The sequence below is a fragment of the Podarcis melisellensis genome (assembly GCF_964234715.1).
Source record: "Podarcis melisellensis genome assembly, chromosome: 2".
NCBI classification, from domain to species: Eukaryota; Metazoa; Chordata; class Lepidosauria; order Squamata; family Lacertidae; genus Podarcis; species Podarcis melisellensis.
In genome coordinates, this window is record NC_138529.1 from 76,108,958 (window position 1) to 76,125,581 (window position 16,624).

Consider the following 16,624-nt stretch of genomic DNA (forward strand, 5'->3'; position numbering starts at 1 on the left):
ATTTCCCTGTTCATGATCTCTCCTGAAATTATGTCTAGCTTTGCCTCAGTTCTTTCTCTGATCAGGTTTTCTTCACTACCATACAAGCTTTACTGAAGTCTTTACCAGAGGTCAGCTGCCAACCACTGACACGCTGACTTCTGGTCTTCAAAATGACAGCTGCTGGACTCTTCTTCCCCACTTGGAATCCTTCTTAGCTTCTGCCTTCTGTTATTTCAGCTTTAAGGTGTTTGTTGCGTCATCTGTTGCCTATAGCAACAGTGATTTCTCAGTTCCTATCCCCTCTCTGGAATCTTGCTGCTGCTTAAGTTGTTTGGGAGACGGTGAAGAGATATATGAAAGATCCCTTTTACAGCGCTTAGCCTGCCCTTTTATTCTCTCCAAACAGTTGCCACATTCTCACTAATATGATGAACCCCATTGGCCTAGAACTATGGACCAATAAATTTGAATGGAATGTCCCACAAAATGATCTGCTATATTTTGACCTTTTCGTATTCTACTGAATCATATAAAAGCCAAATGTGACAGCAAATTGTTGTAACTGAAACCTCGCAAGTTACATAGTCTTGAGCAACAGCATCAGTTTAACTGCCTCTTGCAAACTACCAACTGAACCCCAATATGGCAGCTGTAATCCAGCAAAATCTGGAGAGCACCATGTTGGCTATCTCCACATTAGAGAACGGCAGAGTTGGCAGATTGCAAGGTCAGCCTTGAATATTTGTTCTATTTGCAAAGTCTCTTCATACCTAGTTTAAATTCTTTGGTTACTCTAGGAGGGCAAGACTTTCCCAACCTAGTGTCTTCCAAGTGGTCATTCTGGCTGGAGGTGATGGTAGTTCCAGTTCAAAACATTTTGAAGGCACTAGATTGAGGTAGGCTGCTGCAGAATCTTGTAACTGAAAAGGCAACAGTTTATTAAATCGAGAGGTTTGTCAAGGTTCAACCTCTCAAAATACAGCTTTTTAAAACCAATTCTTCAAAACTGAATAACATTCCCATCCAGGGAATTTCATTCAAATTCCAAAAGAGCCCAGTTTTGGCACCAAATCTGAAGCACACGTACTCCTGAGTACTCCCTCTACAATAGATACAGTACATGCATGTAGATTAATAATAAAGTAGCACTGTGGTTTAGTAAGCACAAGCTCCCTTTTGAGCACATCTTTTGCTCTTGAAGAATGGTTTGTATGCATTATGTTGATTTCTTTGTACTTCCTTACTTAACCGTATTTTTTTAAAAAAAATTATCATATTTATACTGTATAAAGCGTAGCTTGGGGGTGTACAGCTAACAAAATCCCGCCTGCAAATGATCAAAGCATGGAACTAAAATATTAAGCACAAGAAAAATACAATCTTTCTTTTCCATTCCTTTTTGGCTTCCACACAGTATTTCCAGCTGGGTATGTGTTGCCGTGAGATGAAGTGGAATCAAGTATATTGTAAGAGAGCACATTGTTCATCCGGATCAGTTCCATTCTAGAAAGGAAAGTTAGCAACAAGGGAGGATTCCTTATGGATTATGAACCTCGCTGACTCCCACCCCCATAATTTTCAAGGCAGCAGGCATAACTGGCAAATAAATGTTCAGGCAAAGTGAGCGTGAAATATCTACTTACATTTCATCAGTTATATTAATTCATACAGCATGAACAGTTTGGGAAGCTCTTTCTTTTTTGGATATGTATGTGCTGTAGATAAAAAAAACTAATTTGAAGGATTTTCAATAGAACACCTTTAACTACCAAGCTACTCATTTGAAATAATATTGCAGATCTAATAAGTTTCCATATGAAGAGAAGAATACATGTTTCAGATTCTGTCACGTTTTTAAAAGTGGATTACGCTAACTTCTTTCTTATTGTTTGTGATAATTGGCATATTTATCTTACGTGTTGGACAGGATGATTCTCCACCTGCCTCTTTTCTAATAAATCTTCAGACTGGTTTACCTTGAATTTAGAAAAATACTGTTTTCTGTTTCAGCTTGGTTTATGTATCATTCTCATAGCATGCCCAAGCATGGTATATTGGATAGCCTGCAAGTAGCTTCCCCACTCTTTTTAAAAAAATAGTGCCTCTTGGTAGTTTCGCTTCCCTCAGAAGTTTAGGGGCAAACGTTCTCTGTGGCAGTCCTAAAATTGTGGAATTCTCCCACCCAAGAGGTACTTCTGGCTTCTTCCCTATATAACCTCCAACAAATGCTGAAGAGACACCTCTTTACCCTGGCCTTTGACACCAGAGATGTGTGTTTTCAGGGCCCACCCTATTCCTGTGACTGTACTGTATTTTAATTCCTGTTTAAAGTTTTAATTGTAAATTGTTGTAACTCCCTGGTGATGGTTGGGTAAAAAAGTTAATAGTAGTAGTAGTAATAATAATAATAATAATAATAACGTAAAAGTTCTGGCATTTGCTGCCTCATAATTTAATGTAAGTAAGAGGCTGACTATGTTAAGCCATACCTGAAATTACCAATTGTATAAATGATATGAAAGAACACTGAAGATACTGAATAGCATTTTTCTTCCTTTTTCCATTTCAGATCTGGGATATGAGCGATGATGAAACACTCTGAAAGCTCAGTGAATGAAGAGAAAGATGACCCACTTCAGGGTGTGTTGGTCTGGTTTTTTGGTCAGTCATATGACAAATTAATGATTGCTTACTTAACTGTGGCTGTTGTAAATAGAAACACTCACGGTGCACAACTTTTACTGGGATGGGACAGTATTGCAATTCAAGGCACTTGTACTATGAGTGTGATTTCTCTTTCTATTGTGTGTGAAATATATATATAAGAGAGTTACAATTAAAATCTCTCTGTTTTTTTCAGCTTCTAAATATAGCTTATATTTAAAATGCCTCTGAAGAAAACTTCTTTGTTTATTTTTCTCCCAGTTTGACTTTTTCTTTTAAGTAAACATTCTGAACAAATTATGCCTTTTGAAACACTTCAGGGATTTATGGCCAATGTATCCTTGTCTCTGAGGTAGACAATAAGAAATTAGTCACATTGAGAATAAATAGAATGAGAGGGTCCACATGTTTAGTCTCTCAAAAAGACATTTCCTCTGGTTGTTTCTGTATATGGCAACACTCTATATATTCTCAACTTTTAGTGCCTTTTTTAAAAATGGTAGTTGATAACTCATGATTTTCTTCCTTCCAATACTAATAGTTCATCTCTGCTGCCTCCATAGCGAGGTGATTGCCCACCAACACCAAAACTATGCCATGAGCCTCTAAAGTATAATGAATTTAAATAATAATAAGGAAATCTATGTTATTTACTGTTTTTAATACAAGTATTATTTTATCTTCTTTGTCAGCACATAAACAATGAAACAGCTATGCAGAATCCTCATGCTAGCATTTTGTTCCCTTTGCCATTGGACTACTTTCCCAAATCGTATCTGGTTGCAGTCACAAATCTGGAGAGGCTCAAAGTAGCCAGATTATGGCATATCATTTAACAGCATACTTTTAATCTGTATATTGCTCACTGAATCTTGTCTCTACTTGATTTCTTATTTCTACTAATTATGAAACCCCTGTTTATGTCGTCTTACGTTTTCTATCTAGTAAGTTAATCTAGCTCTTGGGAAGGGGTGTGCATTTTTAAAAAATCTCAACACTTAGAAGCTGTACGTTAGCAATAGCAGAAATAGGAAGTACAGTTCTCATGTGTACGCAAGTGCACTCTTTTAATTTAAAATAATGAAATTGCATAATGGCCTTCAGGCACCACTTGCTGAGGAAATTCAACATCTTTGATGACAGACTAGAACTCTACACTGGGAAAATTTAGTACTCTGCAGCTTGCACTGAGTCACCAGCACAGACGTCATTTGTAGATAGTGAAACAGGAAACTCTGTTTTGAAATTCTACAGTCTTGATTAGCTGAGAGTCCAAAACAGCTCGGGGTCCCAGGAATACTCTCCAATAAATGTCTGTCTTGACGCTTGGATTATCAAGACTGAATTTGTCAACTCTTTTTCCCCTCCGAGAGTTTTAGCTATATATGACATTTTAAGCACAGGGTAATACGATGTTTCCTTGCTTAGTAATTCCAGTAACTTAGAGTTGTATAAGACTGAGCTCGCTTCCTGTACATATGCTTCCCAGATGTCTGTGCTGTGCAGAAGTACTCCACTGTGACTTAGAAAACCTTCTGTTGTTTAACTTTATTGTGTTTTCCTCTCCCCTTACAAACCAGAATGGCGCTCTTGCTTGCTTGCTTGTACGCTTGCTTCTAGGTGTTTCCCCCCCCCCCCTTTGTAAAATGTTTTAAGCACTTAATTGAGGAAAACATAATGAAAGATTTTATTCTAATGAATGAAATGTACATTAAAAGAACTTCCAAGTACTTTTACACACTGCCTTGTTTGCATAGATAGACTTCTGGCACCACCATCTACTGTTGTCGTTTGATAATGGAGGAAGTTGAAATTTGAGCTCTGGGGAATGAATGGGTGTGTGTTTTGCTGGCATGACTGTCCAAAAGTAAAAGTCTTCATTATTATTATTATTATTTTGTCATAACAATGGAACCAGAAGTCATACAATTAAGCTGAAAGGTAGGAGATTCAGGACAGACAAAAGGAGGAGTCTTTTTTAATCATCCCCACTCCCACATTAAGTTATTTGCCCTGGACCAAAGGCCTTCATACTCTCTGCATCAGTCTGCACTAATGTTGCCAAGTTAATTGTGTCTTCATTTAATTATCATTTTACTTCTAAAAAGTATTACTTAACCTGTTCTTTCCTGCCCGAGCAGGTCACAATAAAATTTCAAGTTCACAATACACAATAACATTTTCATACACATCCAGAAATACAAAATCAGCTAAAACCAGCAAGAAAAAAAAGGCCTGGGCACACAAATGCATTCTTGGCTGACATAAAAAAATCAGGGAGAGAGGGAGCTCCATAATGGTGGGGGCACTGTTGTGAAGGCCCTGTCTTGTGTTGCTGCATACCAAAAACTGGCCAACTCCTGTATACTCAAGAAGGCCTCCCCCCCCCAAAGGTCTTAATAGTTGGCAGTCATTTATGTAAGTTTTTTTCATGTAAGTTTCATAAAATATGTTAAAATAACAATGGGTACAAGGAAAAATTATGGGCAACCCTACAGCAGAACGTCAGTGGTGTTAAGGAGCAGCCATCCAGCTCTGCTTTCTGGAGACAGCCCTGTAGGTAGAAGCAGAATGACTATCTCACCATGCCTTAGACTCCTAGCCCACTGAGCGCCACTCTAGAAGGATATCATGGTCAATGGTACTGAATGCTGTTGAGAGAATTAGCAGAGTTGCTCTCCCCCATCCCTCTCTCAGTGAAGGTCATCCATCCTTCAAGGTGACCAGGGCTGCTTCAGTTCTGTAATCAGGCATGAATTCAGGTGGGTAAAGGGGCATTGTTGTTTCTGCAAGAGCGGCAGGTGAGATATAAGCAACCAGTTTTGCATTAAACTGCCCCCTGCATCTCAGGGAAGCAAGTGAGAAGAAGCTGGCATTGGTGTGATTGCTGATACTACTGTTGATGTGGGAGCAAGGCAGGGAACCTTAAACTACATTTGCCTGACGCAAGAAACATCATGCTTCTCTAGGTTGATGCTGTCCCACCCAAACTTTTGGGGGGAAGTTCAGACAACTTTTGTTGTTGTTGTTTCAAGCACTCCTATACAGGAGTGGATTGAATTCAGTTGCTAAGAGTGTTATCTCATAGCTCTCTATTTTTCTTTGGTTTGGTTTTTTGCCTTTCCAGAGTTATATGTCTTTTCCAAGACGAGGTGGTTATTTTTCGTACACCACGAGTGCTGTGCATACAGGAAAGGATTTAGGCTGTAATGTGAGTCATTTCTGACATTCTCAATATTTATCTTAGGTAGACCTTACTGCTACACATGTGTGCACAGACTGTTGGGCAAGGCCAAAGGCAATATCTTCATAGGGTACCTGTAGAACAAAGGCTAAACTACTACACAGTGATATTACTCAGACTGTAATAATATTGCAGTTGCACAAGTGTCACAGAGGGCAAAGGCTGATCTTCAGAATATTGCTTAATACTTTAAGTCCTTTGTCTAGGTCAGCCAAGTTGATAAACTTGTGTGTCGTGCAACAACAAAATAATTGTGTGAAATGACTGGAGTTTTAGCATCCTTGGCATTGGCACTTTTGAGTGTTGTTCCTAACCATTACCTCAGTCATTCTTAAAGTAGGCCTGTAAGGTGGTCATGCTGGCCACATGACCCGGAAACTGTCTGCGGACAAACGCAGGCTCCCTCGGCCAGTAAAGCGAGATGAGCCCTGCAACCCCAGAGTCGTCCACGACTGGACCTAACGGTCAGGGGTCCATTACTTTTTCAGGTAGATTAGTACAGTGGTACTTCAGGTTAAGTACTTAATTCGTTCCGGAGGTCTGTTCTTTAACTGAAACTGTTCTTAACCTGAAGCACCACTTTAGCTAATGGGGCCTCCTGATGCACCGCCAGAGCACAATTTCTGTTCTCATCCTGAAGCAAAGTTCTTAACCCGAGGTACTATTTCTGGGTTAGCGGAGTCTGTAACCTGAAGTGTATATAACCTGAAGCATATGTAACCCGAAGTACCACTGTAGTGTTATCCTTATCTTGCAGACAGTGGCCTGAGGCCAGGTAGCAAAGTTTGTCTGTGGCTCAGGTGAGTCTCGATGTGGGACTTCCTAGCATATGCATTTAGCTGCTGCTTTGCATCCCTGCGAACATGAATGTACAGTGGTGCCTCGGGTTACATACACTTCAGGTTACATATGCTTCAGGTTACAGACTCTGCTAACCCAGAAATAGTACCTCATGTTAAGATGAGTGTCGCGGTGTGGCGGCAGTGGGAGGCCCCATTAGCTAAAGTGGTGCTTCAGGTTAAGAACAGTTTCAGGTTAAGAACGGATCTCCGGAACGAATTAAGTACTTAACCTGAGGTATCACTGTATATTATATACACTGACTATGACTACTCCTTTAGTGTGTGAATTGGCCCTTGGGTAAGTTTGGGGTAGAAGCTAAAGTGGAACCGTTTTCTATAGATATGGATTCCCCCCAAAAATACAGCGCCCATCCCCATGCACACAATAAATAGGCTCATTCAGCATATCTTAGTGAACTCTCCCTTAATACATTGTACAAATCAAGGTTACTTCTGTTACTGATAGTATTTACAGAACACTTTCACTGAGAGGGGAGGTGGTTGTCCTCCCCCATTTGGCTGCTGTGTGGATGCAGATTGCTTGGCACGTATGCATAGTTCTTCTTCATTGGTTGAATCAAGGTTGCCGTAACTTTTACCAAGTGGTTTCTTATGTAACAAGGGGCCTCTAAAAACAAACAAGTTGGGATTTTCTGGCAGCCATTCAATACACAATCCATTTACAACTGTTATAGCTCTCTCTCTGTGTTTACTTTCTTTGTTTCAAAATAGGGACTCTGCTAAATTATATATTGAGCACTTTTAACTAGGCTTAAGATTCAGGATTTCTCTCTCCTACCCTCTTCCTCTCCTCTTCCAAAACAAACAGTTTGGCCATAAAATGAGTGGTAGGGTAGAAGGCAGATATCCAATTTGCTTTTAGGATCTCACTACATTCAAGTACATGCACACATACACACACCCCTCCTTTCCAATATCCTTTTTTACCATTGTTTCTGAAGGTAGTAGATGCTGAGGACACTTTCTGCATAACTTACAGTATACAATTTCTCCAAAACTGATATGGCATGGTGGCCTCTAGCTCTCAATAGTTGAAGCAATGGGAAGGATGGCATCCATAAATATAATTTCAGGGACAAACTAAAACCTAACTTGAAAGGAGAGCGGAGCTGCTGAACTACAGCTCAAATCTCGTCATCAAATTTGACTCAGTTTGCACCAGAATGGTATAACACAGTCCAGCAACACCTGCCCCCCCCCCCTGTTGCTGACTTACAGCTCCCCTCATACTTTGTCACTGGCCATGCTGAAAGATGGGAGCTATCTGTTCTTGCTATCTGGAAGGCTGCATGTTAGCTACCCCAATCTCAAATTATATGCAGCAGTAGTTCTCCTGATAAATGGCTCAGGCTTAAGAGCTGCCTAGCTTTGAATTGTATGTAAGCCACTCTGAACTCCTTGGAAGGAGGTCCAGGCAAAGCAAACAAACAAAGACATTCCAGTAAATAATATTTAAGAGTTAACATTGAACTGTGGCACCACATGGCCGAATCTTGGCCAGTGCAGTTTCTTGCTCCATTGTTATGGGGCATCCCTGTAAAAGAGTCTGAGGGGGTACTGCATGTCCAGATGGCCAGCTCAGGCCTGACAGGTCCGTGATCATAAGTGCCTTTGTACCATTCTGACCATGGTGTTGCAATGCCACTATATCCTTCAAATGCGAATTGAAGTCAGGAGTGATCCACACCTCTGCCCATATTCGGTTCATGTATCTTGTACTTTAAGGTCTATAGAAAGTTAATGGTCATTTATCTTTCAGCTTTCACCATTAGATGAGAGTCATGTTTTGATTGCATGCTTCCCCATAAAACGTCAACCATAGCTGTCAATACTGCAAAACTGTTTTGAAAGCTGTTTTTGTCCTTTTCGAAAGACGACTCATGCCTACAGTAAACTACTTTGAAAGCAGGACAACTCCTGTAACTTACCACAAAGATTATCCTCAAGGATAATCATTTTGTAAAGGTGCTAAGAATTCTTCATTGGAGAAGTGTACCCAGGCACAGAACAGGGCCACAAGATTCTAGTGGGCATAACCTGAGGACAGGGAGGGCATTTCACTGCTAGAATGACTCTAGTTTTGAAATCAAACCAGTATGGTCTAGCTATGGGTGTGGAGCAGCAAATTAAGACCTGCTAGTGGAAACATGCTTAATATATGGCAAACGTAGTTTTAAAGCCAGCTCACTCTCTGTGGAAATTAACCTTGGGCTCATTGTTTGCCAACTTGCACTTTGGTGCCCAAGTTATATTTCTAATGCAATAATTTTAGTAATTTGTGAAATAAATATGTGACTAGCATTGTGTGTGTGTGTGTGTGTGTGTGTGTGTGAATTTGCGTGTGTGATACTGAGCTATAAGGAGAGGCAGAGACCCATTCATTGGCAGGTAAGTATTTTCCAAATGCCCTTCCCTTGCCAAAGTTGGGAAAGGACTTGGTGAGGAAAGCAATTCAAATTGCAAGGTATTTGAGATAATGGCTAAGAATTGGGGGAATTTTGGATATGCAGAGAAGCAGAAAAGAATAGTTGCGACAGACTAGAGCAGCTCGCCCTCAGAATTTCTCTGGCCGACCAGTCCGATGAAGCACCTGAATTCTTGCCATAGGGAAGCTGTGCTTGGGCCTGCTTTGCTTGCTCAAAGCCACATCTGATGATCAAAGGCTGCAGTGGGGTGTGAGAAGAGCAGCAACTCCTTGTGCTATCAGATAGTAGATACTATTAAACAAGGCCATCAGGTAATGACTTCAAGCCCTGGTGAATGAGGAGCTGAAAAGTGATGTGGTGTCGTTATGTAAGAATGAGAACACAAGGGCAGGAAGCTGCTTGCCGCTCAAAAGTACTTCACACAGTGCGTAAACAGTACACACACACACACACAATTTAAAACATTTTGAAACTATTTTGAAATGGTAACATACCCTCAATGCTAATATTTTAAAGATTGTGGGAACAGTACCTTAACCGTCTGCACAAATAAATGTTTTTAGATTCCTCCTGAATGTTATTGAGAGGGAGGCACACCTCAGTAGGAAGATCTTTCCATAAAAGGAGGCACCAGCATCGAGAAGCCCCTGTCATTGGGTCAGTGCCAACCCAGCAAAGTGGATTTAAAAGAAAACCTTGCATTTTTGAGCCATCGGGTAAATTGTGTGCAGGCCTGAGCTTCTTACCAGTGCTTGACTTAAGAGTGGCATATGGCAAGAATGCCTGTTCTTCACAGTTGTACAACAGTATGTTGTAGATGCAGTGCAGAAAAGTACAAATGTTTTAAGAGGCCTCGTGTTTGTGGCGAAGAGGAAGACACTCGCACCACTTTCCTTGTCCAACTGCAACATGACAGCCCTGCAGTGTTGCCAGTGAGTCTTACTATCTGGTGGTTACTGCCACCACCACACCTTTTGTGACCCATAGCCCCAGAAACAAGGGGGGTGGGGAATGGGCAGGCATGATTAATTGTTAAATCCTGGTATCCCAGACTTAACACCCCTTGCAGCTTCAGCCTTGCAGTTTATGCCGTGTATAGGCCTCTGATTCTCCCTGACTATAGAGCATATTCCTGGCTTTACTGACTCTGGTTTTGGGCTTCCAATAACATGGAACCCATAGCTATTTAGGCACATGGGGATTCCCAAATCCTGAGACTGGCAAACACACAGAAGCCACACTAATCCAATGATGAGACTGTATTAAGAATAGATTAGGAAGAGGGCAAGAAGGTCCAACAGAAATACTGAAACAAAACTCAGCCCGATGACTCCAAAACCTAGTCCTCCCCCTCTCTTTTGCAGGAGTGACCTCTGACCAATGTGGTCAGGTTCTTCATGTGGGCATCTCAAGTACTCTTTTTGAAGAGAACAGGGGGAAGATACCTGACAGCCTGTCTTATAGAAATGGTGGGACTAAGAGACCAAGGTCCTGTGTGACAAGGTTTAAGTAGGCTCCGTTCCCTTTGATAATTGCAAACATTTAGCATAAGATGATAGCACCATGGGTGAAATAGTTTGGCTTAAAAATTCAGGGGAAGATCATGTCTGTGACTTCGTTTTGGAGAGAAAGGCCATTAACAGCTTCAGGCTTTACTGTTCTTTGCTGACTGGGAATACATTTGCAACAATAAATTCCAATTGTGATTGTCCTCAAGAGACTTTAACCACTGGCTTGCTGGCAATGGGGGTGGGCTGGGGGTGGGAGCGAGAGAGAGGAGTGGAACAAACAGCATCATGCGATAAAATACTGTGTACAAGGGCAGATTGTCTTTGTTGCCGCTGAAGTTCCAGCACCGGTGCCAAGAATTGATAGCTGTGGCTTAATTTAGCTGCCTCACGGAATGACAACAGTTGGCTCTCTTATGATTAAGACTACCATGAAAAATAGCATCAAATGGCTAGATTAAAAATGCCTGGACTTCAAAGCAAGTGATATGCTGCTGTTCAAGCACAATAAATAAAAATACCTGCCACTTAGGACAGGCAGGACAAGGGTGAGGATGCAACAAGAGATGTACTTTCCTCCCACCTCAAGTAAGAGTGACCCTTTTCTTCTCTGTAGGAGTGAATGTAAACCAGTTTTTAATAAGAAAGTAAAGTTGGGCACTTAGGGAATATCAGTTGGATGCAGATGAAGGCCGCTGTCTGCCCCAACAGCCTGAGCATGGTTCTTTTCACTTTGGCCAATTCACCATCATTCCAGGTTCTGTTTGTTGGTAGTCATGGTGATTTTTTAGAGCAGAGGTTTTTCAATGTTTTGGGGTCCACAGCTCCCTTGAACAACTACATTCTTTCTGCGGCACCCCTGTGGGGCTCAGGAGCCCAGTTATATCATCCCTTGCCTGCAGAGCTGGCAGCCCCTCACCTCTTTTCAAACACCCTCCCTTATGGAGTCTTCCCTCAGCCTCCTCTTCCCCCTCCTTGGGAGTCCTCTGGGCAGCTGAAGCTGCTGCCCCTGGTCACTCAGCCGCCTCCTTTGCCCCAAAGAGAGGTGCCTATTCACACTTCCCCACAAGAGCCTGGAAAGCACCCTCTGGCCAGCCCCAGAGGCACCCTTCAGCAGGAGAACTTGTAGCCAGGGCTGCTGCAACAAACAGCTGTGCAAGGCTTTGGGAGGCAGAAATGCAAAAGAGCATCAGAGGAGGGAGGGAAGGAAAGAGGGACAGAGGCCAGTGTTGCCCACAGCACCCCGACTATCATTCAGCACCTAAGGTGCTGCGGAAGAAATATCAACAACCTCAGATATGCAGATGACACAACCTTGATGGCAGAAAGTGAGTAGGAATTAAAGAACCTTTTAATGAGGGTGAAAGAGGAGAGCACAAAATATGGTCTGAAGCTCAACATCAAAAAAACGAAGATCATGGCCCCTGGGCCCATCACCTCCTGGCAAATAGAAGGGGAAGAAATGGAGGCAGTGAGAGATTTTGCTTTCTTGGTCTCCATGATCACTGCAGATGGTGACAGCAGCCACGAAATTAAAAGACGCCTGCTTCTTGGGAGAAAAGTAATGACAAACCTTAAAAAGCATCTTAAAAAGCAGAGACATCACCTTGCCAACAAAGGTCCGTATAGTTAAAGCTATGGTTTTCCCAGTAGTGATGTATGGAAGGGAGAGCTGGACCATAAAGAATTGATCACCAAAGAATTGATGCTTTTGAATTATGGTGCTGGAGGAGACTCTTGAGAGTCCCATGGACTGCAAGATCAAATGTATCCATTCTGAAGGAAATCCGCCTGTGTTAGGCAACTAGGTGACAAGCAGTGAAATTTAGACATACAAAATTGTTAAAAAGTCATTAAAATGTAATAAATTAATACCTAAAACACCAGCCTCCCCCTAACAACTCCAGGTTGTGCTAGTGCTACTTAATTTTGGAAATGGGGGTGTATCTGTATGTTTTATCGTTATCTGCATCACCCTTCCATATGACTTTCCATTTACCCCCCGGTGTCTTTTTCCTCCTGGTTTTCAGTGCAGGGTAGATTGAAATACTTTTGAGTAGGACTACTCAATGTCCATCTTCAGAGGGCTGCCATGCTGCAGACCACAGTGAAGTGTTAAAATAATCTAGGGCTATCTTTGACCAGTATGGTAGTGTACCACACAGTTTTGGAACATGACCTGGTAAGATGATCAAATAAATGTTCAGCCATTGAGCCAGAGCTGTTGATATATTCATGTATTGATTGAAATATTAAGATATGCAGGTATACTTTCTGGTGACTCACACCATGTGAGCTGCTTCCATTCATTTTGATGGTTGCTTCATTCACACCAGTCAGCACTGGGTGATGTATTCTGTTTATGTTACTTTTATCTTGCTTTTTCTTTTCTTTTTTTTGTACTACTTTGGCTTGTGTGTGCTCCATTACTATTGTGATCATTCATACACAGCTGTTGCTTACCTTCTTTTTAAGAATAAAGGTTGAGTCCTGAAGCAAAACTTCAGGGGGTTGTGTGTGTGTGTGTGTGTGTGTGAGAGAGAGAGAGAGAGAGAGAGAGAGAGAGAGAGAGAGGGGGGAGGAGGAGGAGTAGGAAGAAGAAGAAGAAGAAGAAAAAGAAGAAGAAGAATAGTAGTAGTAGTAGTAGTAGTAGTAGTAGTAGTTTGGATTTGATATCCTGCTTTATCACTACCCTAAGGAGTCTCAAAGCAGCTAACAATCTCCTTTCCCTTCCTCCCCCACAACAAACACTCTGTGAGGTGAGTGGGGCCGAGAGACTTCAAAGAAGTGTGACTAGTCCGAGGTCACCCAGCAGCTGCATGTGGAGGAACGGGGAATCAAACCCGGTTCACCAGATTACGAGGTTTCAGTCTTAATTGTTTTGGGTTGCTAAGTTTTGAGTTTTTTGTTTGCTTTGGAAGGATCATTGAAACGAGGACACATTTTTAGCATTATTGTATTCCATTATAACAGCAGTCACCACTGCAAACATAGAGTATCCAGAATGCATATTTACATGTGTCTGGTGAGTGTTTGGCCACTACCACTGTGAGCCTGAATAGAGAGCAGGAGTAGGGATCTGCTGGTCCTCCTGATGTTACTGCAATACAACTTGGTTTAAAAAAAAACAAAAACACCTCAGACAAGTGGTATGTTGTATAAAATAAATAAAAATGCAACTCCCATCAGGCTTGACCATGGGCCATGTAGGGCAGGGCTGATGGGAGTTGTTGTTCAATATCTTGAGGGCCAAAGGTTCCCTATGTCTGGAGTAGAGCTCTGTTCAAGTAATGTTGTTCCCATGGCAACCTTACCTCTTAATAACATCAGCCTGCTTTGAGTCCTCCGTGGTCTTCCTTGTATACTGGGTATGCTAGATAGTTGCTTTTGTATCAAAATTACGATCACATGAGAGGAAAGGTCAGTAGCTACGTTCTGCATCACATGTCTATAGAACCTGAGTAAGGGAATGTAAAAAGAACAGGGCGTGCAGATGCAAGGGCTTTTTAAAATAAGAAATGTAGGAAGCATGAAAATGAGATGACAAATGTCCCTTATGAAGGGTGCTTTATATCAAAATCAATGTGACAGTTTTAGTAACAGACCAACAATGTACAGTGAGTGTAGCCCGTCATCCATCACGAGAAGGGCTGAAATGATCTTGTGTTAATTGGATGCAGTGTGCTCTTTCTTGAACTGAGTAACAGCTTTGTCATAAGTTAAAAGTAGCCTATTGTAGGAGAAATGCTATTTTTCCACCTCAGTTCTATGTGAGCATCCAGAATCTCTGTTTAGAATTCCTCCCACGCCTGTGCAGCTAACAGAGAAATCTGTTAGCTGGATATGAATAATCAAAGTGATACAACAGTCAGCGAATTATGAAATTCTAGAAGAGTGTTATGTTATGAAGTGGCCTCCTGATTGTGTTGGTGAAAAGTTGGAAGATCATCTTCTGTGAGAAATGGATCCTTGATAGCTTGCAACAGGTCTAAAGAATCTCAAAACAAAATTATTCTGTACTGATTTGTACTCTCATCTTCATGTTCTTTGGGTCATCTGCAATACTGTTGTTTATGCTTTTGAGTCTGTGGTGTAGAGGTGCTGTTATCCCATATGCTTCATCTTTTTTATAGCATGCATTCAAAGCAGACAGTTAACCAAATGTTCAGGACACAATTACGGAAGGTCAAGGCATCAAGGCTCTGACTGGCAACCAATCATACAAGTCAGCCAATTTGAGTCAGGGGAAGAAAGGGGCATGTTTTGCCAGATGGATAAAAGCAAAAATAATTCTTTGCCAGATATATGGCATTCTGAGTAGAAAAGGAGTGTTTGAGGAAATGGATCCTTCATGTTCCCCTTTTGTTCCTTACTGTTTCTTATATTTGCACCAAAAAGGTGGAAGGGGGTAGGAAAAGATAGACAGAAGAATGCAGTTTTGCCATTTTCTCTTGCAAAACCCTCTCTCTCAGTCCCTAGTTCTCACAAATGGTACAAAAGTTGTGCACCTGGATAGGAGGTGAGGGAGTGAGACATGCAAATGGTTTCCTGTGCATAGAAAACGCAACACTCTCCCTTGCACCTGATCTTTCTCCTAACATGTTGTTTGTTCTACCCTATGGCAGATCATTCTATCTGTTAAGTTTGTACCTATAATTGAAGCAGTGGAATCCAGACACATGCTTATCCTATCTGAGAAACTAGGCATCTGAAGAAATGCAACAGGGAGAGGTGGACTAGCAAGATACGCTTAAGCCTATTCCCTGAAAGGTCCTATTTGGTATTTCGTTAGACCATTTCCCCAGTACTTCTATGCCAGTTTACATATTGGTAAAATACATGTGCATTCATGTATGGTTCTTCACTTCAATAAGCCTCAGCTCATTGCGTATCTTTCTAAATAATTAGAATCTGAAAAGAAAATTATATTCTAATTACCTTCTGTAGGAAAGTTCCTAAATTTCAAGGGAAACAAGCTCTTGTGTCACAAGGCATTTCAACAAGAACATTAGTTTGAAAATAAATAGTTTCCAACAGGGAGACTGGCTTCCTTTTGCGGGTTTTACTCAATAGCTTGAACCCTTGTGGCCTGCGGCTTTGTGGTTTAGATTTAAGGATTGGGGTAAGGTTGTTGTGAAGAGGGAAAAGTGTAGCAGGAAACCTTTTGTCACCTGGATCCCTGAAGCTTTCCATTTAGGAGAAGCAGCAAGAGCAAATAAAGTATAGTCTGTAGATGAGGGTTGAGGGGAAGAATTGGCTATGGAGTGATTAAGAGACAGCCATTTCAGTATTTGAAACAGTCCTGTTACATGGGATTGTCTGGAAAGTGTGTTCTGTGAAGCGCATCTACAAAGCCACAGCTATCACAGCAGTTTCAAAAAGTGTTCAAATAAAAATAGAGGGGGTCACAGGCAGCTATCACTAGCAATTGTGCATCTTTTGCTAATATGAGAAATCATAAGATAAAATATTTTTTGTTGCTTACATTGAACAAACACCTGATGAAGCTTTTCTCATTGCTAACACAATACAGTACTGTAATAGTAACTGTAAATCTCTGTTGCAGGCGCAACAGCTAGATACTGTTAAGAAGCTAGATCAGGCCTCCCCAGCCTGGTGGGCTCCAGATATGGGGGACCACAATTCCCATCATCCCTGCCCATTGGCCATGCTAGCTGGGGAAAGCTTATCTGCACCATTGTTAAGAAAGGGTTCTCCCCACATTGTTTCCAGTAGTCTGTGGAATGTTTAAATGAAGGCCCAATAAATGTTCACAACCAGTGAACCAACACTAACCAGTGTTGTGCCAGTAGAGGCACACTGTGTCCATCTTTGCTTACTTAGGGATTATGACTTTTTAGCACAGAGTGGTGGTGGACGTGTGAAATCTCTTATCAGTTTTTTCATTTAAAAAAACACTGCATGCTTACAAATATG

At 41.5% G+C, this 16,624-nt stretch overlaps 1 protein-coding gene and 1 long non-coding RNA gene across 4 annotated transcripts in view; one reads left to right on the forward strand and one right to left on the reverse strand.

The window, feature by feature from the left end:
- Positions 1 to 706, reverse strand: part of LOC309364305 — a 52,767-nt gene extending 52,061 nt beyond the window's left edge. For all 3 annotated transcript variants that reach the window (XR_014165809.1, XR_014165810.1, XR_014165811.1), the window contains exon 1: positions 106 to 706. This is a non-coding gene — a long non-coding RNA (uncharacterized lncRNA). The remainder of the gene's footprint in view (positions 1 to 105) is intronic.
- Positions 1 to 4,376, forward strand: part of ATG7 (autophagy related 7) — a 104,870-nt gene extending 100,494 nt beyond the window's left edge. The window contains exons 18-19 of the mRNA XM_081901201.1: positions 2,552 to 2,622; positions 3,339 to 4,376. Of these exons, the coding sequence (XP_081757327.1) occupies positions 2,552 to 2,584 (33 nt within the window). The 3' untranslated portion in view covers positions 2,585 to 2,622; positions 3,339 to 4,376. The remainder of the gene's footprint in view (positions 1 to 2,551; positions 2,623 to 3,338) is intronic.
- The last annotated feature ends 12,248 nt before the right edge of the window (positions 4,377 to 16,624 follow it).